We start from the raw sequence: 19264 nt of genomic DNA, 5'->3' as shown, positions 1-19264 counted from the left end.
ATACGACAGCTCATTGACAACAGTATGACGAGCAGCACGCTCTTGTACTGTATGTCACTATTAGCCGCTGCCTACTCACCAACCTGTCGGAGGACGTGCATAGCCTGCAGTTGGTGGAACAGGAATAGTACACAGCCGGCCAGGTCACTATCAGCCGCTGCCTACCCACCAACTACCAGCATGGCATGTGCGTAGCCCACAGTTGGCAGAACAGGAACACTATTCAGCCGGCTGTACCTTCTTGGAAACCTACCTTCGGCTATAAATACTCCAACACCTTGGAATGGTATATCATCTTATCTTATATCTTATACCTGATATCTGCTCTAGTCATTCTCTTAATATACACTTATATTCAAGAGCAATCTAGTCTGATTCTCACGCCGGAGGGTGGTCACAAGGAGGTACCCCCCCCCCTTCTCAGTGACGAGCTCACGGTGTCTGTTTTGCAGGTTATCAGAAGAACCATCTTTGCCGGATCTAACCCCTCGTGGGAAACATCTATTTAACCCCCAGATTATCCGTAATCTGCCCGGGGTCGATTAGTGTTTCTTCAAGGGTGAAAGTTGGAAGTGACGAATAATAAATCGAAAGTTTCTTGGGTTTGGGATTACCTGGCCCGATTACCCAATAACATTGACTCATTTACCCGATTATATACCCGATGTAGTTGACATAAAATTTTAATATATTTATATAGTATACATTGAAAAATTAGGATATTCTAAATATATTATCAATCAGTTCCAAGTATATTCAATGTATAATTTGAAGATTTAGTTGACATATTATCATTTATTGAATCTAATAACATGTCTAACTGTTGTTGATTCATCTCCACTTAATTGCCACCCCTACATATTTGTTTGATGGATTTGTGTGTATGCCTTTGATTTAAGTTTTTCTGTTAAATAACTCAAACTGCTTATGCTGTATTTAAGATATGATATTCGAATTCTTATGGTATTTGTTTGTGTCCATAGTCCTTCAATGGTGTGTTAAAGATTTTAGATTTTGTCAATACTCGATAAGCAGTGACGGAGCCAGGAATTTTTTTTTATGGGTTCGGGAACTTTTTGAAGTTTTCGGGTCCGGATGGGTCGGATCGTATCAATCATTGGGTCCGATAAATAAAATACGATATCACTATCATAACAAAAATATATTGTTAACAATCAATAAATTAAAAAGTCATATTAAATAAAAAGATATTACATATCATGATTATCTATGTTTTGAAAACGATATCTTCAATCATGACTTTTAAAAAAGAACTCATTTTTAATATAACAAATACAAGATCATTCATATAATTGTCACCCAAATCATTACACAAATCCGTCTTCACATGCTTCATTGAAAAAAAAGCATATCACAAACGATAGACCAACGGATATTGGTTGTTGGTGATTGTTGAAACCTTGAGACGAACCAGCAAAGGCGATGAGGCAATGGTCGTTTGGTCGACAGAAAGAAGTTGATTGGTTGCTGAGGCGATGGCCGATGTTTTTGCTTGTTTATTTATTTATTAATTATTTAGGTATTATGTTTAAAAATGTTAATTGGGCTGGGTTTATTGACCCATTATATGCGTAATTTTGGGCTTTTTAATAATCTATATATGAATTATTATTGGTCCATATATGATGTTTGTTAATAAAATTTATAGTCTTTTCAAAGCTTTGTCTTTTATAAAAAGAATATTCATACTAAAAGAATATAACTAAATTTTTTCACAAACAATGGATTCGAATATATTTTTTAGAACGATATTGGGTTCGCTCGCCGAAAATGAATGGGTTCGCTCGTTAATTCGACACTATAGGTTATATAGAAAACCGAAAAAAATACCGGGTTCGGCCGAACCCGGTGGGAGTAATGTGGTTCCGCCACTGCCGATAAGAAACCCGAAACCCGACGGGTAAATACCTGATTAATACCCGACGGGTTTGGGATGGATTTGGGACAACCTTTAATAATCGGGTATGGGTCTAAGAATGCCTAAACCTAACCCAAACCCAACCCATTGCCATCCCTAAGGAGTGCCAGAGAGATGGTGGCAACTATATTAAGGTTGAGGACATAGACAGTAGCTTGTGCCGATGCCGATGATAGAGGTAGAGGTGACGACAAGTGGTTCCTTCGATGGTGGTTGGGTGTTGCTAACAATGAATCAATGATAGTATCTAACTGGTAGGAAAATACATAACATTTGTTCAATTCAAATTTGATTATTTGGTTACATATTTTCTGATATAATTTAATATATAGGCCAACTAACTTATGGATAAATAAATAATGAAAATTGCAACGTACATAATTGATGAAGCTTTTAGGCATCAACATCTGGAGAGTTGATTTTTGCAACAAAGCTTCATCTTCAAAGGCATTGCAATGATGGTTCGAAGCAAATAAAGAAATGGCAGAGTGAAGCCGTGAAGGAGACAATAAAACATTCCATTATTACACGTCAACTCAATGATGGTGCAAAATTTCTCATTTTTTAATCTCTTAGAAAATACTTAAATATATCAAATATCGTTATATATATTCTTAACACTCTTTAGTTACACGTAAAATATTTTCTAGTAAAATGTTTATAAACACTTGGTTTTGCAATCTAAAATGGGCTGGCGGCGTAACTCGTTGGCCACTTGCTTTCTATTATAATATAATTTAAATAGTTTAACCAAAAATCCTACAAGAACTTTCGTATAAAAAAATAAAAAAAATCATCCAATTTAATAAGACTACATGACTAAATTCACTAGTAAATTCGAGAAAAGAAAGCTAGTAAGAAACAACTTACCTGTGATGCGGCAGGATCAAATATAACTTAACGTGCGCAACGTGCTTAGCAAGGTGAGAAAAAAGATGCAATAATACTTTTGTAATTACGTGTATAGCTATACACGTAATTACATAATTACACTATGACATATATACTTTCATCTAGAGTACGCTATAGGTTTGCAAATAATGTAATAGTTACTACGCTACAATTTTACAAGCAACATAATAATTATTACGCTAGTTGTTTTTGAGCTATATATTAATTACATGAATAGCGTAAGTATGCAAATGGCACCACATGTGTTTCTAGTTTGCTTTATACGATTTCTACGATATTATTGTTATGTACGATATATATCCAGATGCTAGTTATAGAGAAATGTTTAAATAAGAATTAATAGTTTTGTAGCAAGTGTAGGAAACCTTAAAATAGGACCCGTCATAGCTAAAATAAAACACACAATGTAAATACGACACTATACGGTTTTTTTAGCACACTATAGATCTAAACTATGAACTACGTTGATCCAAAACACCAGAACTATTCATAGGCTTTTAAAAAAACTACGTGTTCTTACCATAACTCTACCCGCTAGAATACGTGTAAAGGATTTGAGTTTGAAGTCTGAATATACATTCAAACATATTTATTTGATAGTTATTTTCTTCCTCTGATTCATATCTCTTTAAATCTTCTTCAAAAACGTACAACAAAATTAAGGAAAAGAAAACAAAAAACAAAAAATGAAAAACAAATCAGGCAAGAGTCAATCAGCGAGATTCTTTTATGTTCGTGTTAGGATAAAAAACCTTGTTTTCCAATTATGAAAAATGGTGTCGTATAGTACATTTTTTATAAGTTTAAGATATGAACAGAAAAAATCTAAAAAATAATCAGTTTCTTTCCTGTACTTTTTTCCAGTATATACCTTAAAAAGATCTCAAGAGGATGAAAAATGTTGGTCCGATATAGATTTGTAATTATTTCTAATTTTGTTAACATATGCTTACTAATACAATACGGACTTATGGAGTTCCTATCTACTTTTGCCTTTAGCTTTTCGAGAAGTCACCATGAAATTAAATTGAATAGCAAATCATGCTAGCTATGATGCAAGTTGTTGTGTGTGATGTGAGTGCAACTTAGTACCATACTTGCATCATAAGACTTAGGTCGTTACAAAATTTCATTATTATGTCTTGGAATTGTTGGGTGATCAAAGTAACTTTTGAGTTTTGACCATATCTTAATCAAGAAAAACATTGAAGATGTGTAGATTAAGAACTCTAAAAATTTTAACTAGATTAAAGAAAACTGGTTTTAACCATCAGACCGAACCATTTTGATATGGCCCATCCCAACTGGTTTAATTTGTTATTTTACAGAATGTACTTAACGGTCCAACTTATATTTTTATTAATCACTACGAGTGAGAGTGCATACACAGGTGTAATATATAAAATACTACTTGCACATTTGTGTTAAAAGGAATTAAGGTGGATAGTATCTATGCATATGTGGTGTATATATGGATCCCAAAAGAAAATTTGAAACTTGTTTTGAATAGGTTTGAAGATAAACGCTCGACTTGGAAAGCAAAAACACTATATTCGGAGGGTGGTAGGTTGCTTTATTAAAGGCGGTTCTCGAAAGCCTTCCACTATCTTATCTATCACTCTTCAAAGCACCGGTAATGATTATTGATAAACTGGAAAGTATTTCGTATCAGACGAGGATATTACAAACTCTAGGTTATTATTTTTGGATCACTTGGGACGAATTCTAGTCTCGAAAGACATGGGAGGTTTAAGAGCAAGCCTTAAAAATGCTAATGTTGCCTAGCGAAATGGTTGTGGAAATAGAAAACCAACTCAAAAAAGATAATGGGGAAGATGAAGAATTAAATGAACTCAAACAACCTTTAGGTCAAATTTATAACAAGTAAACCCCTTGGAACAATCATTAACATGTAACTGGATGAATATTTGCAAGATAGGGACGTACTTATAAGGGAGCTCACACAATGCTGGAAGACAATCAAATCGTTCAATCTAGTGAAAGGATGTGATCAATCAATCTAGTGAAAGGTTTGAAACTCTATTCCTGAGTTTCATTTAAAGAAGGAAATGGAAAGAAAATGAGGGATAGAAAAAATATGTTGTGATCTCGAATTTCATTTAAGAAATGAAAAGGACGGAAAATATAAAAGGGGTGTTCCCGAGTTTCATTAAAAGATAGAAAATGAGGAGAAGTGAGAGAAAATGATGAGTAAAATAAGAGAATTTGTATCTTTCCGATTTGAAAAGATTTGGATGGAAAGTAAATTGAAGAGAAGGAGGAGATGCCAAAAGAAAAGATAAGAAAATAAAACTTTCTTTGCTTTGCTTTTCTTTTCATAAATGAACTCGGGAACACGCATACACGTTACAAATTTACATTCACTTGAAGTGTTGAACAAGAGCTTACTTAATTGCTTATATGATTATATCTCTAAATTAACAAAAGCAACAAATTAGACTATCCATAGTAACTAATTAAAATAGTGATCAACCATATTATCTCCAAGATCTCACTTCTCCCCAATGGTAACCTAATAATTACAACTAAGAGGCTAAATTGCTCAATGTTCATCCATCAAGGGAGCAACTGGCATCTAAAAAACGTCACAACAAACTTTGTCCCCACCACCTCTAACCATCTTGGCTCCATCACTAAGGACATGCTATCATGTTTAGTTGCTCATGATAACTTACGATCCCAAGTGACTTAATCATGATGTTTGTCTGTTGATATGGATTATATCTTAAAAACCTGATATTTGTTTGTTGATTGGAATTAATTATACTAGATGCATAAATGTTAAACAATTTATTTGGTTACCTGGTCAAGTTGACGTTAGTCTAATTTACAAGATTTTAGCCAACGTGAGGCCACGTCACTTGGTCAAGGTTGTTGCCTCTTGGTAGGAGGTCATGGTTCTAACCCAAGCAATGGATGCATATATATGGAGTTTTGGGACTTGGGAGTGGTTAGGAGTATTGTAACTTTGCCGTTCAAAAATTTTTTTTAATTAAAATTTAATTTACATTGCTTCGATAGTTGATTACTAATTTTAAACAATTTCTACATCAGTTATTAATTTTACTAGTATATGATATATGCCATTTGTTAATCTTGGCTTCTAATTTGAGTTTTTTTTTTGTTAAATTATTAAATTTCATGGTTAGGTCTGACACGATCTGAATAGTTAGTTAGTTACCCGGTTAAGTTGAATTAAAAGTCGACATTCCTCATCCACTATAGATTTCTTATTGCAATTTTGATGCCTCTTAGGATTTTATTTTGGGAATTTCTCAAAATAGTCTAAATTGATTACATTTTTTCACAAATAGCCTATGTTTACAGAAAAACCCCAAAATAACATATTTTTCCGTCAGATCCGACGGAATTTTTGGACCTTTAAAATCGCGTCATGTTTTAACGCATTAATGGAGCCAACGTAATTTCTTAAAACACTGTCGGATCCGACAAAATTTTATCGGGTCTAATAAAACTTCATCTTTTACCTCTCAAAACCTAAACCTCCATAACCAACATCTCCATCTTTCTTTTCTCCACAAAATCAAGCAAATCAATAGTTCAGATCGCTTAGTTTTTCGAAGAGAACACAACCATACTGTTCAATTTTACTCTAGAACTAAAAATCAAGAACCCTTAAATTGAAAAATCTAGGGTTTGTCGGACAAATTAAACAGTCGGATCCGACGGAAGCATGAACACCGTCAAATCCGACTGTTTGTTATTACGTCGGTTTGTTTCATTAATCCATCGGACAAAACCGTAAACCGTCGGATCCGACGGATTAGTATGCTTCATGGCGCGTCCTGATAGGTTTATTAATCCTTTGAATCAGGACCCGTTTCCGTTAGATTTGGCGGAATTTTTAGGCTAGTTTTGAAACTTTGGTTGTTCTTGGGATTTGTGGAAAACATTGCTCAAAATAGGACCCTTTGAGAATTTTTCCTTTTATTTTTCGATGTTCATACTTTTAAAAAATTACTTACATTCTTTTGAACATGAGAAAAGCACACAATTAACTAAAAATGATTACGTACCAATAAGTAATAATTAGAATTTAGAAACTTTAAGTTTAAGATTGCAATTTGGAGGTTAAGAGTTGCGTATTAGAAAAGTTGGTCAAAGTTGAAATTAAAATATTATGAAAGGACCATAACTTAACCTAACAAACAACAGCTGGTCAAAATTATACCCTACGATTTAACACAAATTATCTTTAGAACGATGTGCAAACAAACACGGGACCATGCAATCAAATCTAGCATCCATGTACTAGTTTTAAGGTTGTACCCATTCAAAAAAAGTGATTCATTTTGCAAATTAACTTTTAGTTTGTTTTTATGTATTTTTTACAACAATATTTTCCACCCAAAATCCTCTAAAACATGCACATGTAAGGATATGAATCCACCGTCTTATTTTAAGATGTCAAACACAATACCGCTATACTACTATGGTATGAATCTTTTGTTAACATAATACCACTAGACTACAAGGTCATGGAAATTTTGATTTTTTTAAGTTTACATAACTTAAATATATATATTATTTTCTCTTCTGGTGTTTATATTTTACATTCTATAAATTAATCTAATCTTTTTATTAGATCAATGTGTAGATTATAATTAGCACTCTTGTCGTTGCTTTTTTTTATAAATTTTAATGCATTATGCTATTTACAAAATTTTCTTGTTCTTATGATTTGATGCAATACTTCATATTGATATTACAGTAAAAGTTACGAATTACATGAAATAATCATTTTCTTTTAGAAACTATAAAAGTGCCACTAGTACAAAAAAAAAGACACTCTTTAAAGCGATTTAAATTTAATTTTAGAGCGATTATATGTTAAACCGCTAGATTATTAACCACAATTTGGATTTTGTTGGTAATACACCAAATATATTGCAAACGTACACAAACAAATTCCTTGCCACATATGTATCCAAGAATTTGCAATGTTGAACTTTCTAAGCATCGGAAGATCTAATGCATCACGCGCTCCGCTGCAATGCGAGCAGTAATACTAGCTACGTTATTTAATTATAAGAGTAGAACAAATATTAAAAATTGGAGAAAACTATGTTCAAAGCACCAAGCACGTATTAGCATGTGCTGTTTTGTATCCACACTTTATTATCAAGCCAATGAGAAAGAGATTTTTGAGATCGGTGAAATGAGAAAGAGATTTTTATGATTGGTTGAAAAGTTAAGCAATGAGAGGAATGTCATAGTGAGATCGTTGTTGTCTATATAAGGCCAAAAGAAAGTTCAAAATTCTCCACGCATTACATTAACCAGTCTCATATGGCCAATAGGCCTAATACTATCATACCACTACAAGACATTTTACAAGCACTTTTTAATTAAGTTTTAACATTTGTAGCTTGTATCTTAGTCTTTTCAAATTCGAATGTTATATACATTTTTTTTAGTTAAAACCCCATTCTTGAAAAGAAAAATATGTCACACACACACACACATATATATATATATAGAGAGAGAAACATGATCAAATACATTTTATTCTTAACATGAGAACGGTAATAACCAATTTGCTGTTATCATTAGGTTTATTTTTATATGTATTTGCTGTTATATTTTGTTCGTATTTGCTAATTTTCGATCATGAGACGTTATAAGTATTTGCTGATTTATATTTTGTTGTTATTAGATTTTTTCTTTTGTTGTTATAAGTATTTGCTAGTATATGTTGTTATTATTTTGTTCTTGATTTTGATTTTTTTGTTGTAATTTTTAGGTTTTTTTCTTTGTTATTATAAATCATTGTTTATGTAGATTGATATTGTTTCTTATTTTCTTATTTTTTTTATAAATTGGTATTATTTCTTACGTTCTCATGTTAAGATTAAAATACACATGAACATTCCCCTATATATATATATATAATTATTGCATTTAATTTATTGAATTCAAAATAGTTGACAAGGAAATATTAACAATTTTCTTATTTGACATTACAACTTGGTGGTGAAAGACTATAAATGAAATGGTGTTCACATTCGTCTGCAATAGAATTTTAAAAGACGTCAGAATGTTTCCTTTTAATTAGGTAAAACATATATATAGATCAAAATGGAAATCGGTTACTTGGTAAATATGGACTAAAAATCCACTTGGATGCTTCTAGGAGCCAGGCAATAATTTTTTGTCTTGTTAGGCAGTACAATTATAATCAGGTATACGCTATTGTTTAGTGTTCTACTTTTTGTTTGTTGAACATTTTTCAGCACCGGTTGAATTTTTATTTATAATATTTGTGGTTAAGAAAAATGGTATAAATAACAATCGAAGCCGGCGCCATCTTTTCAAACAAACCGGCTATTCTTTCAAAAACTATGAAAGTCTTAAAATCTTTGGGTTACCTCACAAGTCACTCGCCTTGAAAAAATATCTTATGATTAGATTGGTGTAAGTTCTAGTACGTTGCAATACGGTTGTTGGTTATTTGGTCCTCACGTCTTGTGGGTACTTAATGAAATTTGCTGTTCGAAAAAATAAAATAAAATAAAATAACAATAGAAATTAGAAAAGTTACTTAATTTTATGGAAGTATGGAGATGATGAAAAGGAAGAATAATATGTTGTTGGTAGGTGCTAGAGTTAGAAGGAGCAGGAGTAGGGTAGGGGCATGCATGCATGCATGGTTTTTCCTAATTGGTGGAAAATATGATGGTGTTGATTTGGAGAAAACAAGCGTGAGCGTGCTTCTTTTCCCCCGTTTCTCGAAATATTCTCTCACGGTCTCTTTTATACACTAGACACTTATACCACTTCAAACTCCTTTTTTAGCTTCTTATCTATTCAAAGATATATAGAGTATTTTGGATACAGGCAGGGGCGGACCCACATAGTGTGGATCGGGGTCCCGGGACACCAATGTTTTTTAAAAATTTATTAGAAGCGGTATATTAAATTTTTTGAGGACCCCATAAGATTTAATACTTGGAACCCATACTATTAATGTTGATGTGGTCTGGTGGAAAGTCCCTTGTTTTATCTTTGAAAGGTCATGGGTTCAAGTCTTACAAGGCTCAGTTTTTGGTTTTTTGTGTTAATTTTTAGTGTTAATCAATCATTTGATTGCTAATGTTGCAATGATAACTTTGGAAACATTCAAACACCTCTAAAATACATATCATTGTTTTCAACTTTATGCATGGTTTTCTTTAGAAACATTCAAACACTTTAAAATATCAGTTTTATTTTTCACTGGTTTAAGTTAATGGTTTTCAACACATGCTTATGAAAGGGTGGATCTAGGTTCTATCTCAAAAATGTTTAAGAAAGGGAAAACAAAGTGTTTATGTGTCAACCCGACCCATTTTGACCCGTTCAGGTAGTGATGATTGAAAAGAAAGTTTTATTATGATATTGTTTTTTATTATGTTCTTCGCCTCGACCCGACCTGAACAACGACCGACCCGAAAAATTTGAACACCGAAAATATGGGACCCCATTGGCAAAATATCCTAGGTCCGCCACTGGATACAGGAATTACCAAATTACCATGGTTAGGGTTTTGTTAATTGGAGGATCATAGTGGTTACTCGGTCCGTACCAGCGAAAGGGTATTTGGTCCAATATCATTTGATAATGTTTTGGCTGGTTCAATATTATTTGGTGGTGTAATACGTTTTCATCCTTTTAAAAGTTGTTGATTCAAATCCTGCGATAAACAAGTTAGATAGATTTAAAAGTATATTATTAGTTGCTAAAAATTTTGATTAGACACTTGTTAAGTATTACATATACGTAGTTACCCATTTGGTTCACATTATCCTAAACCAATCTTAAGCTCACCAAAATATTGATTTAAAATATCAAATAATTAACTACACTTTCAGTGACTTTTTAATAATTTTAATTTTGAACATTTTATCATACAACTTATTATATATTTAATTATGGTATAGTAATATATTTAGTTTTTCATGATCAGTCTCAAGTAATCAAACAAATATCACCCTATATCATATCAGTCACATGATTGCCAAAGTTTTAATTAGTAATATACCTTTCACATACCCATACATACATCCTTGTTTCCATATCTCCCGAAATGTTTCGTGTTTTTCACTTTCCATTCAGATTCAAGTTTTTCTATCCTCCTTAACTTGATTTTTAATCAGCCATGTTTGATAACTTTACACAGCTTGTAATTATAAAAGATCAGATTTAAATATTTGTGGGATCGGAAGTCTGGATAAACGGAGAGGAATTGCTTCGTTATGCAATAAAGAAGGTATTAATTTTTTAGGCCTTCAGGAAACTAGAATGTCCGTTGTGAATCTTTCACATATTCGTTCGGTTTGGGGGAATGCTCAATTTGACTTTGCTGTGGCTTCGGCTAAAGGAAAGTCAGGTGGTATTATGTCGGTTTGGAATCCTTTGATGTTTACTAAACATGCAATATTGTGTATGGGTAATATGGTGATAGTTAAAGGTGAGTGGAAGAAGTTAAAAGTTGAATGCTATATGGTCAATGTTTATGCTCCACAGGATGAGAACGAGAAGAAAAATTTGTGGTGTTTAATTGAATCGCTTATGTCTCACCATCCAGGTATGTATTGTTTATTTGGCAATTTCAATTCGGTTCGGTTCCCAGAAGAAAGGTTAGGTTTAGTGTTTTCTTCTCGCAATGCAACAAACTTCAATGATTTTATTGATCGACTCGGGGTGGTGGACATACCTCTCGGGGGTTTAAAGTTTACTAGAGTTGATTCAGCGGGAAAAAGGTTTAGTAAACTGGATCGGTTTTTGCTTTCAGAAGGTTTATTGGATTCGGCCCCAAATTTAGAAGCTACAATCATTTGCTCGCGGCTTTCAGATCATAGGCCCATTGTGTTAAAGCAAAAGGAGGTAAATTATGGTGCAGTTCCGTTTAAATTTTACAACTCGTGGTTAAATTGGGAAGGGTTGGATAAAGTTGTTCAAGATTCTTGGGAATTAGAGATCCAGGGTAGGAGTATGTATAAACTTAAGGAAAAATTCAAACGTTTAAAAAACATCCTGAAGGAGTGGGTTAAACATGTTCAAAAGAACCACAGTGAGACTAAATTTGAACTTCAAGCTGATTCGGAAAAATGTGAGATGGAAATGGAACAAGGAAAAGGCTCGGATTCGGTATTACTAAGACGGAATGAAGTTCGGTATGAGCTACATAAAATTGAAGCAAATGACTCTGCTGAATTGGCTTTAAAATGCAAGAACTTGTGGCCAAAACTAGGTGACGAAAATTCCAAGTTTTTTCATAATTTACTAAAGAAACAAAGAAGGCAACAGGCGATTACCGGGATAAAAGCAGAGGGGGTTTGGGTTGATGACCCGGATCAGCTAAAAAGACTTTCTTTGATTATTTTTCTTCCAGGTTTGAGAAAGTACGCACAGTTCCGTTAATTACGCGCAGTTCAATGTTTCATATGCTTTCCGATGCGGAAAGATTGTTGTTGGAGGCGCCTGTGACATTGGAGGAGATTAAATCCGCTGTTTGGTCGTGTGGTTCGGATAAATCTCCGGGCCCGGATGGCTTCACTATCGGGTTTGTGAAGCATTTTTGGGACATAATTAAAGGAGATATATTTGAAGCCATTGAATCTGTTTTTGTGAATTCTAAATACCCTAAAGGATGCAATTCTTCTTTTATTACTTTGATTCCTAAAGCTCATAGCCCGCTCCTAGTAAGTGATTTCAGACCGATTAGTCTTATTGGTATTATTAATAAAATGATTGCAAAAGTTCTGTTGATTCGTTTAGGTAAAGTGATTAATACCTTGGTGAGTGGGGTACAATCTGCTTTTATAAAGGGGCGCCAAATTTTGGATGGGTCGTTAATCATGAATGAAACGGTGGATTGGTACAAGAAGCGAAAAAAAAAATTAATGATCTTTAAAGTTGATTTTGAGAAAGCATATGACTCTATTTCTTGGGACTACTTAAAGACTATCATGGGCTTTATGGGTTTTGGGGATAAGTGGATAGGGTGGATTATGGCTTGTTTACAGTCGTCAACACTTTCAGTATTACTGAATGGTAGTCCTATGAACGAATTTGATATGCATAGGGGTTTGAGACAAGGTGATCCGATCTCACCATTCCTTTTTATTTTGGCTATGGAGGGGTTGAATGTCATGATAGAGGATTTTATTAGAATAGGTTTATTTAAGGAGGCGCGAGTGGGTGCAAATGGTGTTTCTCTATCTCATTTGTTCTATGCGGATGATGTGGTATTTTGTGGGGAATGGTCGATCCCAAATGCTCAAACAGTGATTCGTATTTTGAAGTGCTTCTTCATTGCCTTGGGTTTAAAAATTAATCTGCACAAGTCAAACCTCTATGGGGTGCGTGTGGATTACGATGATGTTGTCGGGTTTGCTTCAATGGTGGGATGTAAACCGGGGAGATTACCATTTTTATACTTGGGGATGCCGATTGGTCTAAATATGGCAAACTCTAGAAGTTGGAAAGTTGTTACGGATAAATTTGAATCTAGATTGACTTCTTGGAAAGCTTCACTTCTTTCTATTGGAGCTAGATCTTTGTTGATAAAAACGGTCCTTGGTGCTTTAGGGATTTATTATATGTCTATTTTTCTAGCTCTGGTGGGTGTCTTGAAAAGATTGGAACAAATTCGATCCAAGTTTTTTTGGGGTGGTAGTCAGGCAGAAAAAAAAATGCATTGGGCCCTTGGAAGTTGGTTTTGGCTTCTAAAGAAAAAGGTGGATTAGGCATTGGGTCTTAGAAGGTTTTAACAATGCTCTTTTGCAAAAGTGGAGATGGAGGTTTGTGAACGAACCGAATGCCATTTGGGTGAAAATTATTTCCTCTTTGTACGGTTCGGAAGGAGGTTTGTTTTCTTCTTTTAAAGGCAATAGTGTTTGGCAAAGAATGTTGAAATCATTTTCGAAGCTTAATGCCTCCGGTGTTGTACCTCTCAATTCGATTAAAAAACAAGTTGGTAGTGGAAATGAAACGTTGTTTTGGAATCATCCTTGGTGTGATACCCTATGTTTAGCTGAGATGTTTCCAAGGTTATACGCTTTAGAAATGGTAAAGAATTGTTCGGTGGCACAAAGGGTGAGGGGAGAGTCGTGGGAGTGGCGTAGGGATCTCCGAGGGGGTGCTGAAATGACTCAGTTTCTAGAAATGCAATACTTGATAAATAGATTTTCGCTTTCCAATGCTAATGATCAATGGGTGTGATCGTTGCAAGGTATGTCCGAATTCTCGGTTAAGGGTATTCCGGAGAGAATTGATAACAGTGCACTCCCTAGTGCTTCGAGGAAAACAAATTGGTTCTCTTGTTTGCCTCGAAAAATAAATATTTGCGGGTGGAGGGTTGTAGGAAATCGTTTGCCAACGAGGACAAATTTGGCTACTAAGGGGATAGATATTCCGTCAACTATTTGCCCCTTGTGTAACGATGGTTCAGAAACCGTTATTCATGTTTTTGGAGAGTGCACCTCGGTTAAGAAGATTTGGGATTTGATTGAAAGATGGCTTAATATGAAGTTGCCAGCTTTGCGATTCCCAACTGATCTCATGGAGTGGGCTGAGAACTTGGCTTTAAGCGTACCCAAGAAAGAAATGGTGGGTGCGATTATATATGTTGCTTGGTGGCAATTTGGAAGCTTCGAAATGATACAGTTTTTTTGAAAAGGCGTATGAAGGATGCGTTGTTGTTTGATGAGGTTACTTCACTTTTCTTTGGTATTCGAGTAGAAAGAGTAAGTGTAAAGCTAACTGGATAGAGTGGTTGAAGAACCCTCTTTTATTCATGTAATTTTCCTTGTTTTTTGCCCCACTAGTTTCTTGCTAGTCGGCACTTTATATAACATCCGCCGTTTAAAAAAATAAATAAAGGTAACTTCTTATTAACACAACTATTTAGTATTGTTGCTTTCTTGTAATCTTATTCTACAAATTATCATTAGTAGAATAGTTAAAACTTCTTAGTGCTCCGTCTTGTAATTATAAAAGATCAGATTTAAAGTAAAGGTAACTTCTTATTAACACAACTATTTAGTATTGTTGCTTTCTTGTAACCTTATCCTACAAATTATCATTAGTAGAATAGTTAAAACTTCTTATTGCTTCGTTTGTGTAGTGTATATATATTTAACCCATTAAACTATATATTTTATTAAGATTACAAATATTAATCTAATTAGTTTTAGAGCCCGTGTTATACACGTGATAATTCAAATTATAAAATTATAAGTAAAACAAATAATTACATAGCGTATATGAAAAAAAATGTATATCAATGCTTGTATCTATACAATGTGTACATAAATTGATTTTATTTGTATCACAAATTGGTTTTTTTAAATGAACTTAATAAAAAAATGCCCGTGCAAAATCGTACCCAAGAATGTCTCTGTCTATTGAAAAATTCATTCTCGGTGTCATATATGTATAATTGAAAGAATTTTGGTTATGAACCAATTTCGAAAATAAGACTTCTCATACAATAGTAGTTCTAACTACTCAGCCTAAATACAAAAGAGGCGTTACCTTTATTGATATATTTATCAATTTACCACCCAAAAAAAGGAAGTAGGATTTTAAATTGTAACAATGGATGTTTTTCAAGAACTATATTTTTCTGATCTACACCATAAAAATGATATTGATAAGTTTCAAAGAGCTTTTCGACTTTGTCATAATGACAACATACAAAATAACATTTTAACCAATTCAATTTTGTGAATATTTTGTTTCATTTGAGCATAGTTTTGCAGGCTATGCTTCCCATACAACGTTCCGATCACCATTGAAGGAAAAATTAATGTTGAGATATATAAATATTTGAAATTTGATAAAAGTTAGAAGCATTCATAGACATGGGGGTGGCATGTCGAAAGTGTCGTAATGTTTTCTTAAGTTTTAATAGTGGATGGAAAAATTTTTGATTATTTCAAAAAATGCCCTTAAAAATAAACTTGAAACCCGAATCGTGTTTAAAATTCTAACTTTCATACTTTTGACATTTTAAAGTCAACACTTTGAACCCATAACAAATTTGACGATAAATCATATTGCATTCTCAAACTTTTAAAAATACTCAAAATTTTCATTTTTGACCCGTAACAAATTTTGACCTAAATGTAGTTAACTTGTACCAAACAATCTATTTACCAACTTTTGACCCATAAAATCAAATTTAACTTCCACAAAAAACCCGAAACAATTTTCATTTAAGAAACATGATTTGTTGTAGATTTTTGGAATTCACCAAGTATTTTGAAATATATAGTAAAATAATATTTAATATTTATATTTATAAAAATATATAGATATTATATAAATATAGTGTAAAAGGAAAGTAAATAATTATTGATTTATTATATATATTAGGGTATATTAGTTTTGGAGGGGAAAAATATGAGAATTAACCAAAACATGACAAGTGTTCTCATTTATTTTACTTTATTAGATTAGGTAGATTATGTGTTTCACTGTTTTAATTTGTTGTTGGTAAATCCTATTAAAATCACACCTAATGATGTTAATTCGAGTTACCAAAATTACTATCGCCAACGGCTTGTAATATTTGTTTTATACTCTAAATTAAATAAACAACGTCCTGAGCCAAAACCTACATTTTTAATTTAATATATGTCATGTTTTAGCCTTTTAGGTATGTGTGTTGGTGCTTATTGGGATATGCTTGGCATTTTAATCATCAAAATCACATTCTACCAAAGCATGCTCTTCTTTTTCTATATATGTGCCCAACTACCCATTGACACCTGATCGGCTGATCCACACGCTTAGACCATGTTTGATGGAGTCTGCTCGTGATAGGGTGGTCATCTATGTATGTCGACCAACGACCACGATACATCACGCCGTTGGTTTGTGGTGTGGTCGTGAGTGGGGTGACCATGGTGCCCCCACGCTTGTGAGTAAAGAGTACAATCACTAGGGGCAATGATTTCAAGAGAATGACTATTTGATAGCTTCATTGAAAATCTGACATAACTCCGTTGAAAATCTGTCAGTAATGGTAGTATGGCACATCCTAACAATCGCAAGCAAAGCATGTGTTAGAATTTTAATGGAAAACAAACCTTGTATGAAAATAATAGAGAGAATATTTTTTAATTTCAATCCCATATCACCACCAAATTGACGAACTTTTGAAATGAGACTATATTAAGAAAATGTTTTAAAAATCATTTAAGATTTTTTTTTCTTTAGTTATCTATCGATAGTTACAAGTATGGTTTTGTTGACGGTTATATGCCATAGTTGATACTCAATCTTTTAGCACTGTAAATATATCAAACATTCTTAGTGGAACATTTATCTCTATCTTCAAACAATCACTTCTTTATATTTTGTTTAACTTTTCACGTCTTATGCTCTCTTTGTTACTTTTATTATTTCTTTATCTACTATAATTGGATCCTTTTGTTCAATTAAAAAAAAAGTCTTAAAAGTAGAAAACCTTTATCTTTCTTGAAAAATTGGAGTACACCCATAATGCTTGATGTACAAAATAAAATATTTGAGATGCAATATTAAAATTTTTAGATATATGAATAATGAGTCTCTACATTGAGATTTATTATTGCAAAATCTGTATAACTTGGAGGTTGATATAGATATAGAGATGGAGATTCGCATAGAGAATAAAAATAGATTAAATCTTTCAAAATTCATAATGCTAAACTTGTGCCATATTCGTCTAATATTTTGTCAAAACCATTGTTTATAAGGAGCCTGATTATATTTTAGGCATATATAATTATATAAATTCAAAGTATATGTCTGATTATATTTTAACAACCATTTCCCCTTGAATCTTATGTGATGTATCAATAATTATACTTGTTTCACCAAAATGGGGAGTCCACATATTGCCCATACCAATTTATGAAGGAGCGCATTACTACACATTAAAGTTGGACGAAAACGCAACCCGGGGGTTTGGGGTTCAAAATTTTCAGATAAAAATGAATAAATTTACACCATTTATAAAATATTTCGAGCGAAAATGGATAAAAACTTACGCTAATAAGCAACAAAGGGAGGGGGGGGGGGGGTACCGGGGCCACAATATACGCTTCGCCCATTTATAGTGTTTGTGCCTTAGTAAAAACCCATATGCTTAATACATTCAAGAGACTTGATTTCATGAAGATGAATTGTGAAAATATTACCGGTTTCGCTAGTTGTGAGTTGTGACAGGCCATAGAAAGTTGCCTTTCCAGATTTGCTTTGGGCCCACCAACCGCGGGGCCCGTCCACCACCCCCACAAACCTGCAGCATAACCAGATCCACACTCATTAGGCATAATATTAGTTAAGGCCCAAATATAAAGAAAATATTTTTTTGCACTTTTGGTGGGCCATCCTTTTGACCCCATTCTTTATATTTAGACCAGTCACAACTTTTGACCCATTCACCAGACCAACATGCAATCCAGATATTCACAACTTTTGACCCATTCACCAGACCAACATGCAATCCAGATGTTATACCTAGTAACCTAAGGAATGTTTGACCCTTGGACCCTATGTATACCATTTAGGTGCCTTACCACTAGGCCATCAGGTGCAATCCAGATATTTATTTAGGGGTTTTAGGCGATAAATGAGAGCATGCATACCATTGGTATTGGTAGTGTTGGGTTCGTAGGCCTTGTTGGCCCGGTTTATTATATGAAGTCAAAAGAGGAGACGGGTGTGGGCGGTCGGGCCCAAGCCCGGCCCGGTTTAGATTTCTTGCATAATAATTTACTAACCCTAGTTCAGTCTCTATATAAACAACATTATGTACTTGTAATATTTGGTTACTCAATAAAGAAATACCTAGTTGCCACCCGTGGAAGTAGGTCAGTTTAGACCGAACCACGTTAAATCCTCGTGTTCGTTTACTGCTTTCGTGTGTGTGTTCAGTTTCGTGTGTGCGTTTAATCCTAACAAGTGGTATCTAGAGCTTAGGTTCGGATCACACGAAGAACACGGTGAACCAGTTCCGCGTGTCGCCGCCGCACCAGTGATCGGGGCTAGGGTTCCGCCGCGTTACCGCTAACTGCTGCTAGGGTTTCGCTGCCACCAGTTGCCACAGGTCAGATTCAGGTTGTCGATCTAGGTTTTCGGTGTTGGCAGCTAGCCGACGTATCCAGCGATCGACCGGAAGGTTGAAAAGAAGGCAGAAGTTTTGCGAGTCGAGATCCTACTTTGCAAAGTACGAGTCAATAACAGCGAATCAAGATCCTATTTTGGTTGAAGAACAGTTTCAAGTCAGAAGAAATTTAAAGAAACTTAGAACCAGTGCCAACCGCGTTTGTCAGGTTTATCGTTTCAGTTTAAAGTTTCAGTTTCTGATTTTCAGTTCGATATTCCGCTGCGTAT

General features: G+C 33.9%; 2 protein-coding genes across 2 annotated transcripts; both read left to right on the top strand.

The window, feature by feature from the left end:
* The first annotated feature begins 11173 nt into the window (after positions 1-11173).
* LOC143602000 (uncharacterized) lies at positions 11174-12295 on the top strand. The gene has a single exon (XM_077079259.1). The coding sequence runs from the start codon at positions 11174-11176 to the stop codon at positions 12293-12295; it is 1122 nt and encodes a 373-aa protein (XP_076935374.1).
* A 1815-nt stretch (positions 12296-14110) lies between these two features.
* Positions 14111-14551, top strand: LOC143601998 (uncharacterized). The gene has a single exon (XM_077079258.1). It carries the CDS (start codon positions 14111-14113, stop codon positions 14549-14551), a length of 441 nt encoding a protein of 146 aa, XP_076935373.1.
* Positions 14552-19264: the final 4713 nt, after the last annotated feature.

This window comes from Bidens hawaiensis, unplaced genomic scaffold (genome assembly GCF_021521415.1).
Source record: "Bidens hawaiensis isolate Kalapana, Puna unplaced genomic scaffold, B.hawaiensis_p1.1 tig00057748_1, whole genome shotgun sequence".
Classification (NCBI taxonomy): Eukaryota; Viridiplantae; Streptophyta; class Magnoliopsida; order Asterales; family Asteraceae; genus Bidens; species Bidens hawaiensis.
Note: the sequence above shows the minus strand (reverse complement) of the source record. Positions and strands in the feature narration are given on the sequence as shown.

Excerpts from the sequence above, each read along its gene's own strand:
- LOC143602000 (XM_077079259.1), top strand. The coding sequence starts at position 11,174 with ATGTCCGTTGTGAATCTTTCACATATTCGTTCGGTTTGGGGGAATGCT.
- LOC143601998 (XM_077079258.1), top strand. The coding sequence starts at position 14,111 with ATGTCCGAATTCTCGGTTAAGGGTATTCCGGAGAGAATTGATAACAGT.